Genomic DNA, 25,706 nt, shown 5'->3' on the forward strand with positions numbered 1-25,706 from the left:
AACCTATATGGTGCGGTCAATTCACTAACTACAGATCCGGCCACGCACCAAGCCATCTCGATAGCACTGCCCGCACCCTATTCTCCAGGGCTTGGAGCCATTCCAGCACCGACACAATTAGGCGTAACGAGATCTCCCGTGTGAAGGCGGACCTAACCAAATGTGGTTATCCAGCTCATGTACTAAGCAGATGCCTATTACAGGCAGAAGAACTCACATCCAACCCAAGACCACCGAACCAAGTCTGTATATCGTCCGCCTACGTTCCCTATTATCCAGGCGTGTCAGGGCGGATCTCGAAGGTCCTTAGAAGTTACAACATCAAATGCGTGCAATTATCCTGCAGGAACGTAGGTTCCTGCAGGATAATTCCTCCTGCATGTCTCCAGCGTGAAGACCCCTGTCACACCTGTCTTACGCAGCAATGTGGTATATCGCATCACCTGTAGAGACTGTAACAGTTCCTACATAGGAGAAACATCAAGGCGTCTCCAGGATCGCCTCACGGAACACGACAGAGCAATCCGGCTTGCCGAAACTGACCAGTCCGCGGTCGCGGAACATTTTTGGGCCACCAACCACGATCTTGACCCCAAACGCGACTTTGAAATAGTAGACCACTCACGACACTTTCGCCACCGCCTATGGCTAGAGTCACTCAACATAGTAAACAATCCAAAGGCATTAAATCGCCAGAAAGGCATACGTCTACATCCCATCCTAGAGACAACCGTTTTATTGCTGGATGATCAGTGGTGTAGAAAGCAGCGCACGTCCGTGCAACAACAATGACGCATGATTAAAGTGCCTCACTCAGCTCGTTGTATTTTTGTATTTAATTTGTCAGTTGACAAAGAGACACGCGTCTCGAAAACTACTAATTTTGTTAGTATATATTTGTATTAAACTGGATTATAACTAACTTACGTATATTATAAACTATGGACCCCAGTACTCCAGGCCCATTCGTTACTACTGCTAGCAGGGTTCTTGCCCGGGGCACCAAAAACAGAAGAACGATGAGGCAAAAAAATATATATATATCCTTCGAAAAGGGAGCTAAAATATCTTTTTTAGCAGGGCGCCGAAATACCTTGGTCCGGTGCTGTCTGTTTCATATTTATATTTCGCAGTGTTATACTCCAGAACATGGCTACAACACCGTTCTTAGACGAGAAAGAGCGGAAGAAAGCAGAGATAGGACTTGAAGGCAATTCCCACTCACTGCTATTCCCCTCTCCTCCTCGCCTGCTGTTACTGGGGGATGTCACTTGACATCGCAATATGTCGTAGCTTAAATGAAGAAAAAGAAACGACAAAACGGCAATGTTTTTTTAAACTAACAAAAATTACCATCACATCCAACCACTATCACTGATTCTTCTCCTCCATACATTTCTAGAACGGTTTCACGTGTATTAACAATGAGAATTGCTCATGCACGTCAACAGAAATGTTTCTTTCTTTTTTTGTTCTGGGGGCTGCTGCCCCCAACACCCCCACTAATATAAAAAGAACCTGATACTAACAATACATAATGTATACAATTACTGCGAAAAACATCAAATCGTCAAGAAACAACTTGAAAACAACAACAAAAAAAAAACAAAAAAACACTTATCTGATAGTCCTCGGATGTTTGATGAAGTACAGTTCATCAAACATCCACACTGAAAACACATGTATTCCGAAAGCATGTTTTCAGTGTCAAATTCATACTCGTACACCATTTAACAGTCTTACATCCATCCTCTTCCAAACGGAATACCAGGAAATAACAATAAATAACAATAACACACAATAATAAATTTGAGCTTGAAGTACTACTAATCAAAGGCAGTTATTACTGGGATATCACAGACGTGGTATCACACAAACATAAGCAATGCAGAATTGGAATTTGGGGAGCACAATGAGTACAGAAAGGATAGGCAGGACAGGAAGGGAGGAGGGGTTATACTGTTAGTTAAGAAACATAAAATCTAAGTGCATCCAATTGATGTTGGTGAACAATGCAATGTTGAGTCTGTTTGGTGTGACATAAAAACTGGGAAAGTAAAAATGAGAGTAGGTGTTTGTTATAGGCCTCATGAGTATAATGAGTAATTGTGCAGAGAAATATAGTGGGCCAGAAAATCAGAATGTCTTATGATGGGGGATTTTAATTTTACAGATATTGACTGGAACTTGTGGGTTGGTAACTCGCACACTAGTAAGACTTTTGTGGATTTACTGGATGGCTGTTTTCTACAGAAACATGTTCGAGAGGCAACCAGAGGGAATAATTCTCTTGATCTGATTATCAGCAGCGATTATTCATGCATTAAGAATTTACAAATAAAGGAACCACTGGGTGACAGTGATCACAATGTACTGATGTGGGAATTACTTGATGATGTAACTACCATCAAGGCTAAAGGGAAGGGCTATTGCTTTCTTAAAGATGACTACAGGGGTCTCAGACAGTTTTTAAATTCTATACAGTGGGATCAACTGATGATGTTACCAACGTTGAATTCTAAATGAGAAGCCTTCAGGGACTTAATTTTTGAGGCTACTGGGCTTTTTCATTCCAACTAAGAAATACTGTTCAAGGTTTCGGCTTAAATGGATGTCAGATGAATTAATGAGGCTCGTGGCAGAGAAGAAGAATGTATGGGATGCATATAATGTATCAGGTATGCATCCTGATACATTATATGCGTCTGGAAGCCTATGGCAGATATAAACTAGTCTGTAATCAAGTCACAAACGACTGATGTGGGAATGGACCGATGTGGTTAGGCAGATTACAAGAAATCCTTGGCAAAGGATGCAAAGAAAAAAAGCAGAGTTCTTTACTTATGTAAACTCTAGAAAAAAGGGATAAATTAGATTGGACCACTTAACATAGATGGGTTGATTATTGATGATCATGCTCAAGTAGCTGATGTAGATGATCATGCTCAAGTAGATGATCATGCTCAAGTAGCTGAAGTAGCTCAAGAAACTGAATGAGTATTTTGCATCTATATTCACACATGAGGAGCTATTCAATCAGGGGAGTGCTAGAACTTTATCAAACTCTAATAGGGAGCTAAGTGATTTTGTTATAATTGAGAGCAAAGTGGAGAAAAAATTGTTGAAGTTAAACATAAAAAAGGCACCTGGGGTGGACGAGATCTATCCGGTTATATTAAACGAGGCAGCAAAGGAAGTAAGCAAACCCTTAGCCATAGTTATGAGAGCTTCCTTGGACTCAGGGGAGGTCCCCATGGACTGGAAGTGTGCAAATGTATCACCAATTCACAAAGGGAGTTCAAAAGGTGACACAAGTAATTATAGACCTGCTAGTTTAACTTGTGTTCCGGGGAAAATAATGGAATCACTGGTTAAAGAAGCATCGCAGGATCATCTAGACAAGACTGCAGTAATAGTTAAGACACAGCATGGGTTTGTTAAATGGAGATCTTGTCTGACCAATTTGATTGGATACTATTATGTGGTCATAAAAGAACTGAATGCCAAAAATAATTTTGATATCATATACTTGGATTTCAGGAAAGTTTTTGATACCGTTACACATGGAAGACTGCTGTACAAATTGGAGAGGTATGGCATTAAGGGTAAGTTGCTACAATGGATAACGGGATAGTTGCGTGGGACGCGACAGAGAGTGGTAATCAATGAACACTGCCCTTCGTGGACAAATGTTTTTAGTGGAGTTCCCCAGGGTTCGGTGTTGGGTCCATTGTTGTTTTGTATACTTATCAATGATATTGATGAAGGTATATCAGGTTTAATTCCAAGTTTGCAGATGATACAAAGGTTAGCAGGGTTGTTAACGACAGTATGCTACTCCAACTGGATCTAGATAAGTTGGGCAAATGGGCTGAGAAATGGCAACTGAAGTTTAACATTGACAAATGCAAAGTACTGCATATGGGTAACAATAACCAAGAACCCTACCAACTGTGTGGTACTACACCCAGGGAAGTGGAAAGTGAAAAAACCTGGGGGTAATTGAGCAGTGCAGACGGGGTGGCCAAGGGAGGTCATGGAATCTTGTCAATGATATATATAGGAATTTTGCTGACAGGGATGATATTACCCCCTTATACAAGGCAATGGTCAGGCCACGCCTAGAGCACTGTGTACATGTCTGGAAGCCTCAATTTAGGAAGGATGTAGAGTTGCTAGAAACGAGTACAAAGAAAGTGTAGGTGTACACTTTAACTCTGTGTACTATATATATATATATATATATATATATAATTGTTTAATTAATTTATATATATATATTTTTTTTTTTACCACCTACTGTTATTTTATTTTGGTAACTATATGTTACTCTTGGGCCTCTAACTGCATAAGTCCAGGGATTTTGGGTTAGCTAGAATAGAGTGAGACAAACTGACAAATACACATAGTTAACTGTAACAGGTTTAATACAAGGGTTCAAACTCGTGTACATACAAATTTTCCACTAATTGTCCAATACAGGCAAACTCCACAGGGATGTACCATTACAAAATTCTTTACTAAATCTCATTACCACGAAGAATAATTTACAGTTCTTTTAAGACATCAGTTGGGTTTTATCCTTCCACTTTACTGGTTAATCATGGCATTCGCAGATAGGAGTACAGAATGCCTTACTTTGTCATTCTCTTCTCCCCAGCGACTATATCTTGGCCAGGTATAATAATGATAAACAGTACTTACAATTAATTTTTCCCCTTCTCCAGGTTGGGCCAGCTCCTTGGTTTTAGGACGACTTTCCATTATGGTCTTCATTTCGGATTCCATTGTTCTGTATCTCCAAAAAAAACTCGCCGACCAACTCGCTCTCCAAACCACCAACTCTCTCTCTCTCTCTGTTTCTCGCCGAACAAATCCTTATATATCTCATTTGGTCCTAAATTCTCCTCCACCCCCTTATTTTAATATAATCCCCGATTAATTCCTTCGTCCTGGACCTTCTCCGTTTCTCTGTATATTTCTCCTGGCTCAGACTTTTTCGAGGAATTCTGACCTGACCTTCTTTCTGTAGGTTCACCGCCCTTCTGAGAAATTTTACTCGCCCTTAAGCACCTTCCTAACGGTTAATACTGATCCTATTTTAATCTTTCGTTGACGGGTATAATTAAATGTTCACCGAATCAGTCTAATTTGTAAGAATATATTTCAATGTTAAATGGATATATATTATTATTTTATTTTATTTTATTTATTTATTTTTTTTTTAGTTAGCCAAAGCTTATAAAGGGCAACAAGATTGGTGAGGGGAACAAAGGGATGCTCTTACGAAGAAAGGCTTAAGGTCTGCAAATTGCAGCGCCCGGAAAGTAGGCACCTGCGAGGTGATCTGATTGAGGTGTATAAGGCCTTGAATGGGTTGAGCAAACTGGATGCTGATGGGATTCTTCCTCCTGCCCAGATTAAGAACCTGAAGGGGCACAGATTCAAATTGAGGAAAGACAATTGTAGAATAGATTGTGCGGAAATTTGCCTTTAGCCAGCGGGTAGATGATTGGTGGAACAGACTTCCATATTTTGTTATGGAAGTTGATAGCCTAAATAAATTTAAGGCTGAGTTGGACAGGCAAATTGGAGCAAATGGAGGGGTGAAATCGGAGGGGTTTTTTTTTTTGGCTGATGCTGCATAAGCTTGCTTTCTTGAATTGTATGTCTATGCTAACCGAGAGCAGCAGAGCAACCCGATAATTTCGTATTTCCCGCTAAAATCAGAACCGAATTTTCATCCTATCAAAAAATCAGGGACACAAAATGGGGTGAATTACGCATTCCCAATAATCAGCCAATCGCAAAACTCTACAATCACTCTGTTCTTCTGCCACGCCCGCAACGGAGATACTCAGATTCTGAAGTTCAGCCAGAATAATATATATGATAACATTTTTAGCAAGGCAATGTATAACGTTCAGGGGATCTTGAAAAGATTTATATGAAAATGAGAATGGCGACTTTTTAAAACTTTCTGAAACAATTGCTAAATATGATTCAGTTATGGCAGAACATATTAGCCGTATTCAGAAATCTGAATCGAAAAAATATCGTTCATTATTTGGGTGATCAAATACAAAATGAAATTATCGAAATAATTTCTAAATATTACAGATAAAATACTAGAAATGACCAGAGAAGCTAGTATTTTGCCATGACTTTGCTAAGATCACTGAAGATGAAAATTAAAATATGGATACAAGGAATCATGCTAAATCAATAACCTTAAAAATAACTTCTTATAAGTTTCTTTGTTCAATTATAATTTGGCATGCTCCTTATATTCATTTGATCCTAAATTCTCCTCCACCCCTTATTTTAATATAATCCCCGATTAATTCCTTCGTCCTGGACCTTCTCCGTTTCTCCGTATATTTCTCATGGTTCGGACTTTTTCGAGGAATTAATTCGAATAAAATTAATTTGATACGTAAAATGATACGTCAAAAAAAAAAAAAAAAAGGGATTCTGATATACACTGCCCCCCACCATACTAAGAGAACTTAGAGTACTATATCCGGACACCTGCCTTTACACAAAAAAAAAAAAAAACTTTTATTTTATCATTTAATATTTTATGCTGAAACCTTTTGCTTTTATGACGGCCTTTAATCTTGGCGGCATACTCTTAACCAGCTTTTTATAAATGTCAGGTGATATGTTCCTCCACTCGGCCTTTAACGCAGCCACCAGTTCGGCCTTGTTCTTTAGGCGATCAGTACTCTGTGCTGGCCAATCCAACTTTTCCACACCCCTGTCCTCAAACCACTCTGTTACGACCCTAGCAGTATGGCATGGCGCGTTGTCTTGATGAGACAGGTATGAGTCTTCCCCAAAGTATTGCCATAATGTTGGAAGTGCATAATTGTCCAGAGTGTCCTGGTATTGCACAGCATTCATGGTTTCGTCGATAACGACTAACGGGCCCAAGCCAAACCATGAAAGGAGTCCCATACCATGACACTACATCCACCAAACTTCATTGTGGGTTGTTGTTGTTGTTGTTATTTGGTTTTTTAGGAGCATTAGCAACTAAGGCCATATTGCTCCGGGATATGCGGTGGTCATTCCCTGAATGACCTTTCCGCATCCTCCGTATTTGGTGGTGACGGGCTCGAACCCCGGTCTAATCAAGAAGCGTGTGCTACGCACTGCTGCTCCTTCATTGTGGGAGGATACAATCAGGAAGGAACTGTTCCCCTCGATTCCGCTAATAATATGGCTGCTATCGTTGGCATTGTAGCTTCGTTTCCAGAAGTAAGCAAAAGATTGAAAAAACATCATTTCGATTATGAAATTAGAGATGACGCTATTCAGATTCCGCAACAAAATTTCAAAATTACTTTTTTTCTTTCAAATTATGGACACAACAATTTTCTCGTTAACTGAAAGGTTTACAAATATGAAAGAACATGCAGAAATATTTAAAATGTTTTATAATATTTCGGAATTTAAAAAAAAAAAAAAAAAATGGTCAGATGACGATTTATTAAATCATTGCAAAGATTTACATATTAAGTTAAGTGACATTGATCGTAATGAGTCCGATATTGATGGTTTAGCATTATCTGAAGAACTTAAGAGTACAGTACTTCAAATTTATATTGAATATAAATTTATATACTTCATTTGAAATGTTACAATGTTTTTAAAAACGATTTTATAGATACTTTTCCAAATGTAGCAGTTACATTAAGAATTTTTCTAACTTTACCGGTTTCAGTTGCCTCAGGTGAAAGGAGTTTTTCAAAATTAAAATTAATCAAAAATCATTTACGATAGACAATGTCTCAACAACGACTCTCTAATTTGGCAATAATTTCAATAGAAAATGATCTTTTGAAATCATTTTCAATAGAAAATGATAATTTAAGAGATGCGAATTAATAAATTCGCATCTCTTAAATTAAGGAAACATAAATTTGTATAATTTTCCTTTTATTTTATTATTGTAAGATTACTGTGATTTAAAATTTATTTTCAGAATGATTTTGTTATTTTTTGTTTGTTGTTTCATTATATTATATGTGAGATATGTTGTAATTCTTTTCTTTTTCAATAAATGAATAATTATTTAGGCCTTATTTTATTATTTTTTTTAATCCAAATATTTTGAGGGGCAAATTTGATTTCGCTTACTGGCGGCACACAGGGTCGCAGCAGCCCTGGATTCAGGCTGGCGGCAATGCGGGTATGGTGTCTGGTGTCCTTCCGTCCCACTCCCGAGCGCATTTATTGCTTGGCGGGTAATGGGCGTCCCATTTTGGATCTGTGGAGGGTGGGAAGCACGGGCGCTAAACCACAAACAAAAACGCAATGAATCCTGATAATAAATAAATAAATAAATTTTCTGTTTATACTCCGGGACGACCAAACGGTCAGAGGAGTTCACAAGATAGACAGAATACAAGAAACAGCGCCGTATAATGTTCTTTCTTCTGGGGTCCTAACACGATCTCTATCATAAAAATTGGATGTTAATCCCGCTAACGCCACCTCAGCAAAAAGACAGAAAACAGAAGTTTTATCAGGTCCAACACCTCCCTACCTAATAATTATGCTCCATAAGTGAGAAATTTATAAGGGAAAAAAAAAATCACTCTTCTTTATTGGGAAGAGTTTGGAAGGGTTGGCAAGACAAACCATCCTAAATCCGTCAAATAGCTTCGCTCAGGCGACATCCTTGTAGAGACAAGCAGTAGCGCTGCGTTCCCGTGTGTCGCCGGTAAGCAAAATAAAATTTGACGCCCTAAATCGTGAATACTGATCCTTAAGGGTTAACCAATCAGAAAACAATATCGAAAAAAATTTCGGCGCCCTCTTGGACTGCCGCCAGTAAGCGACGCTTACCCCGCCTACCCACCTGCGGCCGCCCTGGAAACAAGAAGTTTCCAAGGAGCTGTTTGGCACAGTGGATATACTGATGTGAGAGGGAACCAATTTGAAGACCTCTTATTATCTCATAATCTTGTTGTTCAAAACCTTCCAAATAAGCCGTTCACCTTATCAACTGTAAATGGAGAGTCTAATATTGACGTTACTGTGACATCTCTTCGTATGTGCGATTCTATTTTGAATTGGGAAGTCAATTCTGGCTTAGTAAATAGTGATCGCCGTGCAATTTCATTTGATCTCTGTTTCGAAGTAAGGGAAAAGAGCTTCGATACGAGTGATTAACTGGAACAATTTTAAAAATTATTTGACTACAGTTTTCGATAGTGATAATTGTGAGATACCTGGAGAGAGTTTAAATGATATGACAGCTTATGAATATGTAAACTATGTACCGTATCATATTTTCCAGGCTTGTGTGCACTCCACGAGGAGAAGAAGGACTAAAAAGTTGTCTGTGCCGTGGTGGACTCCTGCTTTGTCTGCTCTGAGATCTCAGGTATGCCAGGCTAGGAAAGTATACCAAAGAAATAGACATCTCTCTAGTGTTGATGTGGAATCATTTAAAAATGCCTATAAAGAGAGAAGAAAGGCTTTTCATAAGGCTATTGCTGAGAGCAAGAGAACTTGGTTAATGAGGTTGGTAACAGAGATCTCTGGGGTCTCGTGTATAAAATTTCTCGTAATAAATTGCTTTGTGGAGAAATATACAACACTGTATTGAACAATAATGATGAGATATCGGATTGGTTTTCTACTGTGGAAACGATTGTTAGAAGACTATTTCCTCAGGATCTTCCTCAAGATGATTCACCTGAACAAGCGGAGATACGCCGGATGAACTCTGAGTTTACAGGAGCAGGTGACGCTGAAGCTGAACTCTTCAGTTTGGTGGAGCTGGGTGCAGCAGTACCTAAATTGAACGTTAAGAAATGTCCAGGTTTGGACTTAATTGAAAATCAAGTAATCATTAAGTTTTATGATTACTTTCCTCAAATTATGTTAAATTTGTTTAATAAATGTTTCACTGAAGGTACTTTTCCAAGACCGTGGAAGATGGCACTGCTAAAGATATTGCATAAGCCTGGTAAGCCCAGGACTGATCCGAGAGCATACAGACCAATTTCTCTCTTAAATAAATAAATTTTCTGTTTATACTCCGGCACGACAACCAAGTCAGTAGAGTTTACAATAAATCGTCAATACAAATATTTATCGTATTTAGTAGTCACGGGCTTGAACCCCGGTCCACTCAGGAACGCGTGCTATGCACTCTCGCTCCTGACCACTGGGCAACGTCAGGCCTGCTTGGCGAACATGGGTAAGGTTTATGAAAGGTTACTTGCTCCCAGAATTTCTGCGATGTTAGAGGATAAGCATCTGTGTTCTGCTGATCAGCATGGATTTAAGAAGGGGCACTCTACAGAGGACGCCATAACATCTCTTTTAAATTACATCAAGGATTCTTCTGAGAAATATGTTTTTATGGTCTAAAGACCATAAAAATTTATAGACTTTGAAGGAGCATTTGATTCGGTATGGTGGGAAAGTGCCATTCAATCTCTCGTGCTTGCAGAGTGTAATAGTTACATATTTAACACTATAAGGTCATACTTTCAGGACAGATTTATTACTGTGCGTGCACGTCATCTGTCATATAGTGCCAGTGTCTCGAGAGGCTGTCCTCAAGGTTCGGTTTTGGGATCTCTCTTTTGGAATGCAGTTTTAGATCAGTGGCTTGTTAAGGAGAGTACAGAGTTTGCTAAGATAGCCTATGCTGATGACCTTGTGATTGGAGTTTCTGGGCACTCCAGACTTATATTGGAAAGGAAAATACAGTCAGTTTTAGATGATTTAATGCAGTGGGCCAATTTGAACAAATTGAAGATCTCTGCAAGTAAGACCTGTTTTATGGTTTTTAAGAAACAATTTGATTAAGGCAGACCTCCAAGAGTTCTTTTAGGTGGAGTTCAAATTCCTTATGTTGCTAAAACTAAGTATTTGGGATTAATTATAGATGACAAACTTTCCTTTTTACCTCATGTTTCACACCTAAATGTAAAAGTAAGACACTTTACAGGCTCCATTGCTAGGATTTCTCGTAAGGAGTGGGGATTGAATAAGAGGGTGTTGTCATTGTATTATAAGACTATTTTTCTCCAGATAGTGGCATATGCGGCTGTTGCTTGGTTTTCTGTGGTAATTAAAACTAGGATTCGATCGAAACTTTTATCGCTTCAGCGATCTATGTTATTAACTTTATTGAAAGTACCTAGAACAGCGTCTACAAACGCCCTACAGGTAATTGCTGGTACCATGCCATTGGATTTATTTATTGTCTACAGAGGGTTTTTGTACAAATTGAAAAAGGGTACATCAATAACGTTTTTGGATATTACAATCAATTTGGAGAATAATATTAAAGAAGAAAAACAACGAATATGGAACAAATTAATGGATTTATGGCAGACCAGATGGGAAAGTGGTGATGTTGGAGCTGTGAGGAGGAAATATATTCCCCAGGTGAACTATGCATTGGCAAAAACCGTGGCATCTTGGTTTACGCCTTCTATGTACACTTCTTATTTGTTAACAGGACGCGGCTCACTTAGGGCCAAATTATATGAGAGAGGGTTGGAAACAGATCCTTTCTGTACATGTGGCGAGCAGGAGACTTGGATGCATGTAATTTTTTTATGTCGGGAGTATGAAGACCAAAGGCGGATTTTGATGGCGCATATTCCTGACTTATCATTTGATACAGTGCATTTGCTTATTGCAAATCGTGACTGTTTTAATTTATTTCAGGAGTTTTCAGCTGATGTTTTTGCAAGAAGAACTGTTCTCACAGCCTTTCTTGAGAGGCAAACCTAGTGACTTAATTGTCTTCATGGAGTTTCACTATTTGTTTCTACATCTGGCTAGCAGCTGGGGTGCTGGACCTGATTCATGGTGTTGGGTCTGGTGCTCTGGTTAGTTTCTTTTGTGCTGCGATCATGGATACTCCATTCTGGATTCTGGGGTGCTGGATCTGATTCATTGCGTCGGGTCTGGTGGTCTAAAGGTTCTATTATCCATGGCGTAAAGTTGGAGATTTGCTGGATAGTACCGTTATTGGTTTTGGAGGTTCCAGTGCATGTGAAACAGCAACTGAGGAAATATTCAGTTGAACTGCGATTTTTGAAGTTTATAGTTGTGCCATCCAGACTATTGAATATTATTGTTGTTTTATTATATGTTTTTTTTTTTTTTTTTTTTTTTTTCCTGCTGGCTTCCTGGTATGGGCAACCCGGGGCGCGGGATTGCTGGCACTCACTGGTATTGCACTACCTCCAGTGGGTGCGGGATTTCAAGTGCGAATTGCGCTACAGTAAAATCAGATTCAGGTAATTTAACATACTTTTTCAGGACTGCTTTGTAAAGACTACATATTCTCAAGTTCTCAAGGTAGATTTGGGCTTATGCCTGGGAGCTACCCTGCATAAGAACACACTTGCACACACACACGAGAGTTTAATGTTTGTCAGAGCATATAATTATATGTAAATATATCTTGTATATAAATCATGTATATACTTTTATGTACATAATGTTGAGACTATATTGTGTGTAATTAATAAATAAATGTTCTGAAAAACATTCAGAACAGCTCCTCCGAGCAATATGTATAGGAGGAATGCAGATCATAGTTACCCCCTCACAAGACGGGTATTCATCAATAGTCATCAAGAGGGGTATAGTGAATTCATCCCGTTGTTTACCTCAGAATGGGATCTCATTGAAGTGACTGAAAAGAAAATTTGTTCTGAATTAAAACCCCACGAAGCTGCGAAACGAATATTAATGCGTAGGGATGGGAAACTTGTTCTACCAGAAAGGTCATCCTGACGTTTAATTCACCAACGCCTCTTAATGAGATCAAAGCTAACAATATTAACTGTCAGGAAGAAAAAGAAATACAAAGACTTACGGCAGAGCTGAACATATCATATCAGGAGGAAAGAAAGGCGGTGAAACCTTTAAATACAAATAAACCTACGTATGCTCGGAATTTAGTAGGAGATGTTCCATCAGAACTCAAACACAAATGACTATTCCATCAAAAGAGTCATTCACTCCCATTGCACGCTACTTGTTAAGCTCACAAAAATCCACCCAGAAGGATCAACTGGCACTCCACATAGTTCTCTTTTGTTCTTTCAGCCACTCTTTATCCTTTGCATATTATTAATTATTTTTCACTGAATGAAAATCCTGTCCATAGTTTTGAATATATTTTACCTTCCAGTTTTAGAAACCTTGCGCTGCACAAATAGCTACAATTTCTCGAATACCCAACACCAGTTGGATATACCATGAATTGTCAAATTAATACAGCAAGCTTATCTGCGAAAAGATCAAAACCTCCCAAGCACTTCCTAATTCATTTCACAAATATACGTGGTCTCAATTCTAATCTCAACGATGTCCATTTCCACTTGCAGTCTGCCAAACCCCATGTACTTCTTCTGACAGAATCTCAGTTATCGGTTGATTCAACTACTGCTCATCTCAGATGCCCAAATTATTCTCTGTACAAATGATTCCTTTCGCCTCAAAGGTGGTACTTGTGCATATGTCCGTTCTGATATTCCCTGTCAGAGACTTGGCAATTTGGAATCTCCTCTCTTTGATCTTCTCTGGCTTAAAATCTCTCTACCTCATTGTGTCAAATTCATCTGTTGTCTCTACCGTTCTCCCAACTCCACTAATCACTTGGAGCTCTTTGACTTCTTCTCATTGCAACTTGACTTTCTCCAGTCCAACTTTCCTAACAGTGAGGCAATTTTCCTTGGTGATTTCAATGTTCACAACTCCACCTGCCTTCCGTTTTCTAGTCACACCGACCTAGCAGGTCGAGATGCTGAGGCTTTTGCAATTACTAATGACCTAGCACAGATTGTTCATTTACCTACAAGAATACCGGACAATCATAATCATACAGCCAATACGCTTGATCTTTTTCTCACAAACAACCCTTCTAAGTACACGGTCGAAGTGAGAGGTCCTTTAGGCACTTCAGATCACAACTTGGTGATTGTCTCTTCTCCAATGGAACCTTTATCTCATGGCTATTCCCAACCTCGTGTTGTTTGGCATTACAAGAATGCAAAATGGGATGACCTGCGAGACTTCTTTTCTTCTTTTCCTTGGTCGGATTACTGTTTCAAAACTTCTGATGTCAACGTTTGCTCAGATCGTGTCAGTGAAATTATTCTTGCAGGAATGGAATCCTTTATCCCACACTCCACTTTAAAATCTCATCCTTTATCTAATCCTTGGTTTTCCAATAAATGTGCTAAGGCTGTTCAAGACAAGAATGTTGCATATCGTAATTGGCTTGTTTCTAATTCTTCAGTTTCATTTTCTTCCTATACCAAAGCTCGCAACAATTGTAAAGCAGTTATTAATCAGTCCAAACTAGAGTTTGAACAGGCTAAGAATAGAAAACTTGCTCCTTGCCCTAATGGTAGCCGAGTATTGTGGTCTGTTTGCCAAAGCTATCGGCCGCAACTTTTGCCCATCTCTGCTCCCACCTCTGTCCAAAACAGATGGTTCTGTTGTCACTTCAGCCAAGGGTAAAGCTGACCTGCTAGCATCCCATTTTTCTTCCAGCTCATGTACTAATGATCTTGGTAAAACACCTCCCACCATTCCCAACACGCTCCATTCAATGCCTCCTGTGGTCTTCCGTCAAAAAGATATCAGAAGGATTTTGATGAATCTTGATGCTAAGAAAGCTCCAGGTCCTGATGGTATTTCTCCACTTATTCTCAAAACCTGCGCTCCTGAACTTACTCCTATTCTTTGCCGCCTTTTTTCACTTTCTTATTCCAAAGGTGTTTTTCCTTCTGCTTGGAAATTTGCTCATATACAGCTAGTTCCTAAAAAGGGTGACAAATCCCTCCCATCCAATTATTGTCCCATTGCAATTGCTTCTACTCTTTCTAAAGTAATGGTGAAATCAATTAACCGCCAACTCTTAAACTACCTAGAAACCTTCTGTCTGATCAACGATCGCCAGTATGGATTCCGTCAGTGTCGATCCACTGGTGATATTCTGGCCTATGTTACCCATTTATGGACTAATTGAATGGAAAGGTTCGGTGAAACACAAGAAGTTGCTCTTGACATTTCAAAGGCTTTTGATCGTGTTTGGCATAAACGTCTTCTAAACAAGCTTCCATCTTATGGTTTGCCAACTGTTTTTAGTAATTGGTTATCCAGTTTTCTCTCTGATCGCTCACTGAGGGTGATGGTAGATGGCTCTCTGTCTTCTAACTTCTCCACTAATGCCGGTGTCCCCTAAGGTTCAGTTCTTTCCCCCACTCTTTTCCTCTTGTGTATTAATGACCTTTTTCCATTGACTGGAAATCCTATCCATAGTTTTGCCGATGATAGCACATTGCATTCCACTTTCCATTTTGAGAAACCTTGTCCTGCTCAATCAGCTTCAACTTCTCGAAATTCTGCTACCAATTCCTTAAATGCCGATCTTCAGGTAATTCTCCAGTGGGGCAAAAACCAACTTAGTTGATTTCAACCCTTCCAAAACTCAGCCTTGTCTTATATCTTGCAAAAAGGATTCTTCTGCTCCTTTGCTTATCTTTAGTGACACTCCGCTTTCTAGGCAAAATGATATATCTCTTTTGGGGATTACCCAAACTTTTAATCTCTCTTGGCACAAGCATATTACAAATATTGCTTCCTCTGCATCTAAAAAACTTGGTTTTCTCTTTCGCTCTCGGCGTTACTTTTCTTACAAACAGCTGCTCACTCTGTATAAATCGCAAATCCGCCCTGCCATGGAATATTGTTCCCACATCTGGGATGGTGCTTCTAAAATCTCTCTCAGGCTTCTTCATTCCGTTCAGAAGAGGGCAGTTAGGTTAATTAACGATTCATCTCTAAAGAGTCTCTCCACTCGCTTTCTCATAGACGTACTGTTTCTGCTGCATGCCTCTTCTACAGATACTTCCATGGGCACTGTTCTTCTGAATTGGCTTCTATAATTCCCGCTCTCTCTTTCAAAACAGTCCGAACACGTGCCGCCACCAGCCAACATCCATTTACTGTCCAACTTCATACTCACAGAACCAACTTTTCATCTTCTTCGTTTATTCATTCAACTGCCGTTATCTGGAACAACCTTCCTTCATATGTATTTCCTGAAAATTACAATCTATAGAAGTTCAAGTCCAATGTCAACAAATATCTTCTTTTGTCTTCTCAACCTCCAACCCAAGCACGCTACTAAGTACTATAGGTTCTAATACCTCTCGTGTTTGGGGTTCACATAAAAAAAAAAACAGTTCCTCAAATAGCGACCTTCAGATAATTCTCCAATGAGGAAAAGAAAATTTAGTGAACTTGGATCCTTCTAAAACAGTCTTATAAAGATTGAAGTTAACTTTTTCTTTTTTGTCATAAAAAAAAAAAAGTCTTATGTTCTCATGCTCATCTTTAACAATACTCAAATTTCTATTTTCACTGAGAATAACCCTGACTTTTAACTTTTACTGGCATAAGAATTATTACATATATTTCTTTCTCCGTATTGAAGAAAGAGGGGGGGGGAACAGGTTTCGTCTTTCGTTCTGGGTGTTACTTTCATTCCCAACAGCTTCTGACTCTCCTATATTTTATCCAAAGGACGACAGTTAAGTTAATTAATGACTCATCTTTCACAAACTGTCTGCATTCTGTCTCATCGACATTCACTCTCTACTGAAAATCTTTTCTATATGTCTTTCCATGCGTACTGCTGTTCTGAAAGAGCAGCTTAAATTCCACCTTTTTCTTCCCAATTCAGTCCGAACATGTGTCTGAACTAGTCAATATTTATTAACAGATACACGCCATACTTACAGAACAAAACCTTTTTTTCTTTCTTACCCCCCCCCCCTCCTTCGCTTGTATCTCTTTAAATCACAATCTGTATAAAATCAACTCCTAAGCACTCTTTGGATTTTAAACTTTCAACACCATACATAGTGGATGAGTAGCACAATAGATGAATTACATAAAATCAGCATAAAAGGAAAACAGTAAAACAGCATAAAGGAAAATTATAAAAATAAACCAGTGAATGAAGTTAGGTTAGTGATATGTTAGGCACCAAACTATCTAAGGCGTCAATATATTGTATCTGCAACTGCATGTATTATTCGATCGGATTGCTGGATGGGAAACTCGTGTTTCCAGGAGAAAAACTATGCAACCCTCGCCTCTAACCGACTAACCCAACCACGCTGTGAAAAAAATCCATAAAAAAAAAATAAATAAATAAATAAAGTTGAACTCAATGACACGTGAGTTCAACTCTCGTGTCATTGACGAGAGTTGAACTCACGGCTTTTCCACCCGGTGTAAAAGAATGGTGATTACGACCACTATGTTGCCAGCTAGGCCGAAGGAAGGAAGTCAGTCAGGTGAAGCAACAGATAAGCCAAAAGCATTTGACAATATTAAATTACTGTTCTATCCGACATTCTTAACGGAAGAAAGATGATATGCTTAATCCTCTATCCATTCGGGTAAGTACAACTTTACTAAGTGACTCAGAGTGCCAGTTTCCATCCTAATATCGGCGCTTTTCATCCCTCCGCTAACGCACGCTTCGTGTATTTCTCGTATATCCACTTGCCAACATTTACTCAACGAATGATATTTACTGGTGGCGCCACCTTGTTTTCTTTAGATCGATTTCAGACTCCGAAATGTCAACAGCATAGATATACATACCATGGATCCAATGAACCACATTAGTATAATGTGTTTGATTGAATTCAAAACACTCTTTACAGTTCTAATTCTAGTTGTACTCTAAATGTCTCGAATCATGAAAATCGTATGTCCCATTTAAAAAGTAATTTGTCATTAATCTTAAAAGAATTGCTTTTACCAACACTTCTTCCAGTAATGAAATTATCCTTTGCCAACAGGAAGAACACTTCCAGTTCCAGTTCCATGTAAGGTTTGTGGAGACAAATCGTTTGGTAAACATTACGGAGTCTATTGCTGTGATGGGTGTAGCTGTTTCTTTAAACGGAGCATCAGGAGAGGAATTGTTTATAATTGTATTGGTAAATAATGTGTTTTCAGTATTGTATATATTATGAATCTAAGCGCAACTATGGCTCAATATATCCTATGTTTTATTAATACTTGAAAATTACAAGTGTTACTTCAGTACTTCATAGGACGACTTCTATACTCAACTCTCCAGGTCCGATTTAAATTGCGTAAAAACTCCTTTAAAATTTATTAAATGTGTTCAACACTCTTAGTACATGAACGATCCGACCCCCCGGGATCACAGTCGAAAGCCCCAACCCGACCCCAACCCCATCAGATATCCTCCACTCGAGGTTTCGTGGGTCTGGGGTCGATTGGGCGTCGGATCGTTCATGTACTAACAGTGTTGAATACATTTAATACATTTTAAAGAAGTTTTTTATGCATTTTAAATCGGATCTGGAGATCAGAGTATAGAAGTCATCCTATGAAGAAGTACTGAGGTAACTCTTTTGAAATTTTAAGTATTATATACACCTTGGTTAATAACTATGCTTGTAATGACTCTTCTAACTCTTCTTGTAATGAAATCCTCTTCTTTTTCAAAGTTCTTAAATTCATATATTTAACTAAAACATATCATTCGTATGCTTCTGAAAAAATCTGTGAGATAATCAGTTAAGCCTAATGTAAAGTAGAAAAGGCGATAGTTCCAACTACTCTTCAGTAATCGAAAGGGTGCGCGAAAACAGAGGTCTGGAAGGAGAAAAAAAAAAAAAAAAAAACGGTTACAGCAAATCATCCAAATGGAAAAATTAAAAGTTGTAATAAGCAAAAGTGACCTCCGCCGAAGGGGGTCACTTTTAGGGGCTACCCCCATCGATCCAAACTAAAGCACTATCCATTTCGAGGTAGTTTCTGTTGGGATTGGTGGGTCTGTCTTTTATCTCCTGACAGAGGCAGTATCCCGTATTTTGCAAGGAGAGACCAAATTCCTGGAATCAGCTTTACCCCTTTCCACCAATGAAAAATTCCGCCAGCACATTGACTGAACCCTTCGGGGGTAATGCTCCAACTGCCACTAAATTTTCATCAGAATATTAAAAGCTAATTAAATTGTACTTTTTAGACTCGTATACCTAACCTACCTCTCCCCCTCCCCCCCAAAAAAGGTTCGTTTTTCGATTATATATAAATCACAGCTCCTTTTAAAAAAATGGGACATACGGAATCAAACCGTCTCATGGAAAGCAGACCATACAACACGGTAAAAAAAAAAAACAATATTCTCAGTATTGCAGAAATAAATGAAATTGACAAGTACGGTACATCGTGCGCCATACAACAAAATTAACAATTAGCGTGCCGATATGAAAACACGGTCCTAGCCAGGGACCGTGTTTCAGGGGTGGGCAGAAGGGGCATATTCCTCACTCCAACACAATATTGAAATTAAAGAAAAAGAACGCAAGAGGCGTTCTTAAAAAAAAAAAACAAAAAAAACCCTGGTCGCCATGCGCCCCCTTACGATTATACCTGGATACGCCACTTGACTCCTAGCAATTTACTTTCAGAAAAACCAAAGTGTTTTCAAAAATTACGAACATTCGGCTCTCTATAAAAGCTCGACTATTTCAATTCAAATATATTTCAGAAAGGGATGTTCTTCCTGAGTCAGTGGTATAAGTATAGCTTGGCCGCTTAGAAAATAACTCTAGGGGGAGAGTTTACATATTTTTTATTTTAGGGTTTTATGCACATCAGCGACTTGGATATAGTTGCGCCGTTATTATTTCTGTACAAGTGTGGGTTTAAGGGCCAAGTTACGCGTTGTATAGACTATAAATTCCGGAAGAACTCATGGAGGGAAAACATGGCTTACATAAATGGAATCGCCCAAATAGGTCATGCCATGAATGTTTGTTCACTTTCGTCTTGGAATCCGTGCATAAATGTGTACACACTTCTACCACTGCTACAGAAAGCTCCTAAAGCTGGTATGTTCTCGTACGCGACTATCGTAAATCGCAACCTCGCGTCTACTATGCTGCTAGGTCCGCCAGTGCGTCGTCCTGCGTGATAGTGTAGTGGTTTCGTCACTTGTTACTCGTTTAGAGAGGTCTAGGTGCGAATCCCGTCGATGACTGGAAGAATATCTAAACTAATCTCTTCGATTGGAGGGACTAGGGTTCTCCCTGTGAGTTATTCAGGGTTTTTCGAACCGCACAACCTTTGCCATTTGAGTTTTACAAAACACAGATATAATACAGAACGGAGCAATATGGTTTAGATCAGGGTTTCCCAAAGTGTGGTCCGCGGCCTGGTACCGGTCCGCGAACAACTTATTTGAAATATATCTACATAAAACTATAAGAAATTTCCTTTCCTAAAATATGTCAATTTTATGTAAACTTTTGATAATAAACAAAGAAATAAATTACCTATCTTTTATTTATATTAACTGATGTTAATGAATATCTAATGCAGTGTCATTATTTCCTGAACCTACGAGTATAATTATTGAAAATACATTAATTTATAGCTTTTGGTGGGCCGCGAAAAAAAAAAAAAAAATCTGCAAAACACCGGTCCGCCCTTGAAAAAGTTTGGGAAACCCTGTTCTAGACAACATCATATACGTATCTCTATTAGGGATTACCCTGACTTCTAATCTGCCTTGGCATAAGCACATCGCAAGTACTGCTTCCTCTGCATTTTAAAAAAAAAAACCGGGTTTTCTCTTTCACTTTTGACGTTACTTTTCTTCCAAACAGCTGCTCACTCTGTTCATATCGCAAATCCGCTCTACCATGGAACATTGTTCCTACATCTGAGGCGGTGTCCCTGAAACCTCTCTGCGCGAGTAACACAGTGGCATCGTCACTGTCCTCCCCACACCGGATGGAATGAAAATTAAAAACAACAGTGGTCCTAATACTGATCCTTGGGGAACCCCACTTCTTACATCAACCCAATCTGAGGAATAACCATTTATCACAACCCTTCTATCCATCTAAGGATTTTCCCAGTGATTCTAACCTGTTCCAGCTTATAAAGCAACCGCTCATGTGGGACTGAGTAAAGGCCCGGATTCGAATCCCGTCGATGACGCGAGGAACTTTTATGGGCTTTTTCATTGCGTGGCTGAATTAGTCGGTCTCAGGCGTAGATAGCAAGGTTTCTCCCCAGAAAAACTGGGGTGTTTCCTTCCAGCAAAGCAGGCAAATCGACCAGAGAACACACGCAAAATACAGACAGAATACACATGAGTCGTTGAAAGTAATTTTCCAGGTGACCCTAATATAATAGTTAAGTTTTCAGTTGATATATTTTTGCATAGACTGTTGCATAATCTATACATGGTCCTAATATTACATAACCGTCGGGCGCCTCCGTAGCCAGGTGGGAAGGAGCAGTAGTGCGTATCACATGCTTCTCGATTAGACCGGGACTCGAGCACGTCACCACCAAATACGGAAGATGCGGAAAGGTCAGGGAATGACCACCGCATATCCCGGAGCAATGTGGCCTTAGTTGCTAATGCTCCTAAAAACCAAAACAACAACAACGTAACCGTCTGCTGGACAATCTCTAAAAATCTCAAGTGTGAATGTCAGAAACCCATAACAAAATATCAGAAATCCATACTGGCTCATCAATAGTTATACTATTCATATCAAGTATACCAATGTGATTCATCCCTTTCCTTCACAGAGCAGCTTCACATCCCTGTTGTCACATCATGCTGACAGGAATAAATATTCCACAAAGTAAAATTGAATCCACACAGCAAGCAGAAATAGCTTTATCCACAGTGCAAGGAGAATGGCACACGCAGGATCGAGTTATCTGTTAACTTGATCTAGTTTGAACCAGTTCTGTAGTCGTAAAATTAGCAGAAAATATACTCTGTGAATGTTACGTATGCAGAGAGTATGCTGTGCTTATTAATCGAATTCCAGAGGGTATACCCGTGTGTTTTTGTGTGTGTGTGTATATATATATTACTTAACTAATTTTACATTATTATTTTTAAAATTATGGTACTACTTGGTAGCATCAGGTTTGTAATGATCCCAACCAACCCGCTAGTTATACATAAATCTAGCCCTGGTATGGATAGTCTTATATATAACATAGATACATATAAAAACAACAAGATTAATGTAAATTTAAAGAAGATTAGAGAAAGTTGGAGAATTAGAGAATACTGGAGAAATTGGAGAAAATTAACATTCTCCCTGGTGGCCATACATCTGCTACTTTTCAGACTGACCACCACAGGATATGGAGGTGCGTACAATGATATTTTAATCTGATATATACCCGTAGGGCTTTGAATCTCCTATCACAGTTTGCTGTCATAAGTAAAACACCCTGTTTATTTAAAATTAAGTACATATATTCAAAAAAATTACTCTCATTGTTCCAAATTATTCACAAAGTAATTACCTAAAGTTAACCTAGCGAAAATTGGAGAAAAGTTATTTTCACTAACTTTTCTCCAATTTTCTCTTCTCCAATTTTCTCTTCTCCAACTTTTCTCTAATTTTCTCCAGTATTCTCTAATTCTCCAACTTTCTCTAGAAGTCTCTAATCTTCTTTAAATTTACATTAATTTTGTTGTTTTTTTTATGTATCTATGTTATATATTTATATATAAGGCTATCCATACCAGAGCTAGGTTTATATATATCTAGCGGGTTGGTTGGGGTCACTACAAACCTGATGCTCCCAAATAGTACCATAATTTAAAAAGTAATAATGTATAAATTAGTTAAGTATATATATAACCCATGCATGTATAATGTATAATTGTCACTGTACAATAGCATTAGCGTAGGAGCCAATACCCCCATTTACGCTATTTAATATTTAAAACTAATTGTCATTAGACATAATTCCAATATATATATTTAAATGGGTTTTTTAAAGTAACTCGTTAAAGGAAAAGTTTAAACAGTTACACAGAAAAGAGGTATACAGTAGATGAGATGGTTTCAGTGAAAGCAAGTTTAATAAATTAGGTTATGACAGATGACGCTGCATTGCAACTACCTTGTCCATGCTGTATTATAATTTTTGTTGCTTTTTGGCCTTTCACCTTTCTTCTACTACTATGGACAAGTATAGAAACGCAGTTCCTGATACATGATTAGATATTAATATTTGCTTCAGCTGACATCAGATTCTGCACATTTGCCTTACCTATATTCAACCTTTATCGAAACATGTTTCGCCTCATATCTGATGACTGCTGTACCACTTTTGATTTCTTATTTTTATTTGTATTTTACTGCACTAATTTTACTTTACAGTACACCCACCTTCTGCTGGCTTTGTAATTCAGCCACAATTTTCTTAATTCATCATACCTTTTAGGATATTAATATTCTTTCACCTTTCACATATCTACTACACTTGCTTTTCTACTATCCTCACCCTTCTAGTTACTGGCACTTTGTGTAATTTTCACATCCATTTATGCATACTTTATTCAATATATTAATACAAACTGATATATATATATATATATATATATATATATATATATATATATATATTTATATATACTATCTTTGAATTATATTAAATAAAATTAAATTATAATAAATAAATAAATAAATGATGGTCAGTCTATTTTATTTTAGTTTATTTTGATTTGGTTATCGTTTGGAAAGTTCCTTTAACCCTTTTTGGGTGATATTTCACGTCTTTCGGAACTGGTACCTCTCGGGGGGGTACCGCTAAATTAATAACTAATTGGCATTATTCTAAAATTTGTATAGTTTTTGTTAATTGGATTTAAAGATCGAAATTATATTAGGGTTTCTGGGCTACTATTTATATCTATTTTTCTTTTCGTTCGATTGTTTATTTGGGTTATTTTTGTGTTAATTTTCGCTCTACAGTTTTTGCCATACTGCTGGCTTATGTTTTGTTTAATTAAAATAATGGATATATATTTATATATATATACACACACACAAGTCTTTCAAAAAACCGGAAGGTATACGCTATTCACCTAAAAAAAATCGATATTTTTTTAGGTGAATACTTGCGTATAGCCTCCACTACAGCCCAGGTTTGAACTCTTGAGCAAGTGGTCTCCAAACTTTTTTTGTCGCGCACCCTTTTTTTTACTTAAAACGACTAGCGTGCACCCAGAAACAAAAAAAAAATAATAAGTACATAAGTTTAATTATTTTTAAATTTATAAATCATTTACATGAAATGGATTATATCTAAATTCGCATATAATTTTAAAAGATCACAAATAAAAAAATACAAAATTAAATTGAAGTTCAAGTAGAAAATGATACGAAATCATTAACGTAACAAGTGTAGTAAATGTAATGTAATACTATTTGTTTTATTTATGAATAATTTACATGGTATGCATTATATCTAGATTTTATTATCAAGATATAATGTATTATATATCAGCGTGGAAAACAGCCTTCACGATTTTATTGACATTATCTGGCGTACCCCACTTTGGAGACCAATGGTCTAGAAATCTGACTGTCATAGTATTAGGGTCAGGCGCCACCTGTGGTTTCTGACTGTCATTGAAGATGAGCATAGGAGCAAAAGAAACCTGGCAATGAGAGAAAGTCATTAATATACAAGAGAAATAGAGGGAGAAAGAAGTGAGCCATAGCGAACACCTGCATTAGTGGAGATGTTAGACAGTCATTCATCATCAGCACTGAGCGGTCAGACAGAACACTGGATACACGAAATAGTTGGCAAACCATAGAACGATTAAAAAATTATATATATTACATTAGGGTTACCAGTAATTGATTACATAAACCCGTATTTATGTCTGTAAATTGCGTGTGTTCTCTGTTCGATTTGCCTATTTTGCTGGACTAAAAAACCAGTTTCTGTGGGGGGGGGGGGAACTTTGCTATCTACGCCTGAGACCGACTAATTCAGCCACGGAGTGAAAAAGACCCATTAAAGTTCCTCCTCGCGTCAGACGGGATTCCAACCCGGGTCTTTTCCACCAGGTGTGGGGAGGACGTTGACGATATCACTATGCTACCGCGCAGTTAGAACGCTAGAAGCCATGGAAAGCACAGAAGCTTATTTAGGTGACTTTTATGCCAAATATGATCATTTGAAATATCAAGAGCAGCTGCTTGAGTTTTGAATTTGTCCGTACATGGGTAACATATCCAGTATATCACCAGCAGATTAACACTTAAGGAATCCATACTGATGATCATTAGAGAAATCTATTAACCGCTGGCAGTTAATAGATTTCTCCAATACTGGAAAGAGTAGAGGTAAGCACAGTAGAACGATAACTAGGTGGGAGACATTTTTCATCATTTTTAGGAACTGACTGGATATAAGCAAATTTGCAAACAGAAGGGAAAACACCGGTGGAATGAGAAAGTGTAAAGAGGCGACACAGAACAGCAGTAAGCTAAAAATAGCACAAGTTTTGAGAACGAGTGGAGAAATACCATCAGGGTCTAGCGCTTTCTTGGTATTATGACTGTTTAAAATTCTTTTCACAGTAGACATTAAATGGAGTGTACTGGGAATGGTAAGAGGTTGTTTGCCAAGATCATCAAATCACGAGTGAAAAGAAAAATAGGATGCTAGAGGGTCGGCTTTATCTTTAGCTGAGGTTGCAATCGAACCATCCGGTTTTGACAGAAGAGGGAATAGAGATTTAAAAAAATAATAAAATAACTGTCACACTAGGGCCATCCAGAATATTCATTTAACTG

The 25,706-nt window shown here is 38.2% G+C and overlaps 1 protein-coding gene across 1 annotated transcript in view; it reads left to right on the forward strand.

Annotated features, from left to right (window-relative positions):
- Nucleotides 1-1,149: 1,149 nt before the first annotated feature.
- Nucleotides 1,150-25,706, forward strand: part of LOC150091131 (photoreceptor-specific nuclear receptor-like) — a 101,948-nt gene continuing 77,391 nt past the window's right edge. Inside the window, exons 1-2 of the mRNA XM_090387134.1 lie at nt 1,150-1,210; nt 17,883-18,023. Coding sequence (XP_090243260.1) covers nt 1,150-1,210; nt 17,883-18,023 — 202 coding nt within the window. The remainder of the gene's footprint in view (nt 1,211-17,882; nt 18,024-25,706) is intronic.

This window comes from Mastigoproctus giganteus, chromosome 1, assembly GCF_048544385.1.
Source record: "Mastigoproctus giganteus isolate SK-2022 chromosome 1, ASM4854438v1, whole genome shotgun sequence".
NCBI classification, from domain to species: Eukaryota; Metazoa; Arthropoda; class Arachnida; order Uropygi; family Thelyphonidae; genus Mastigoproctus; species Mastigoproctus giganteus.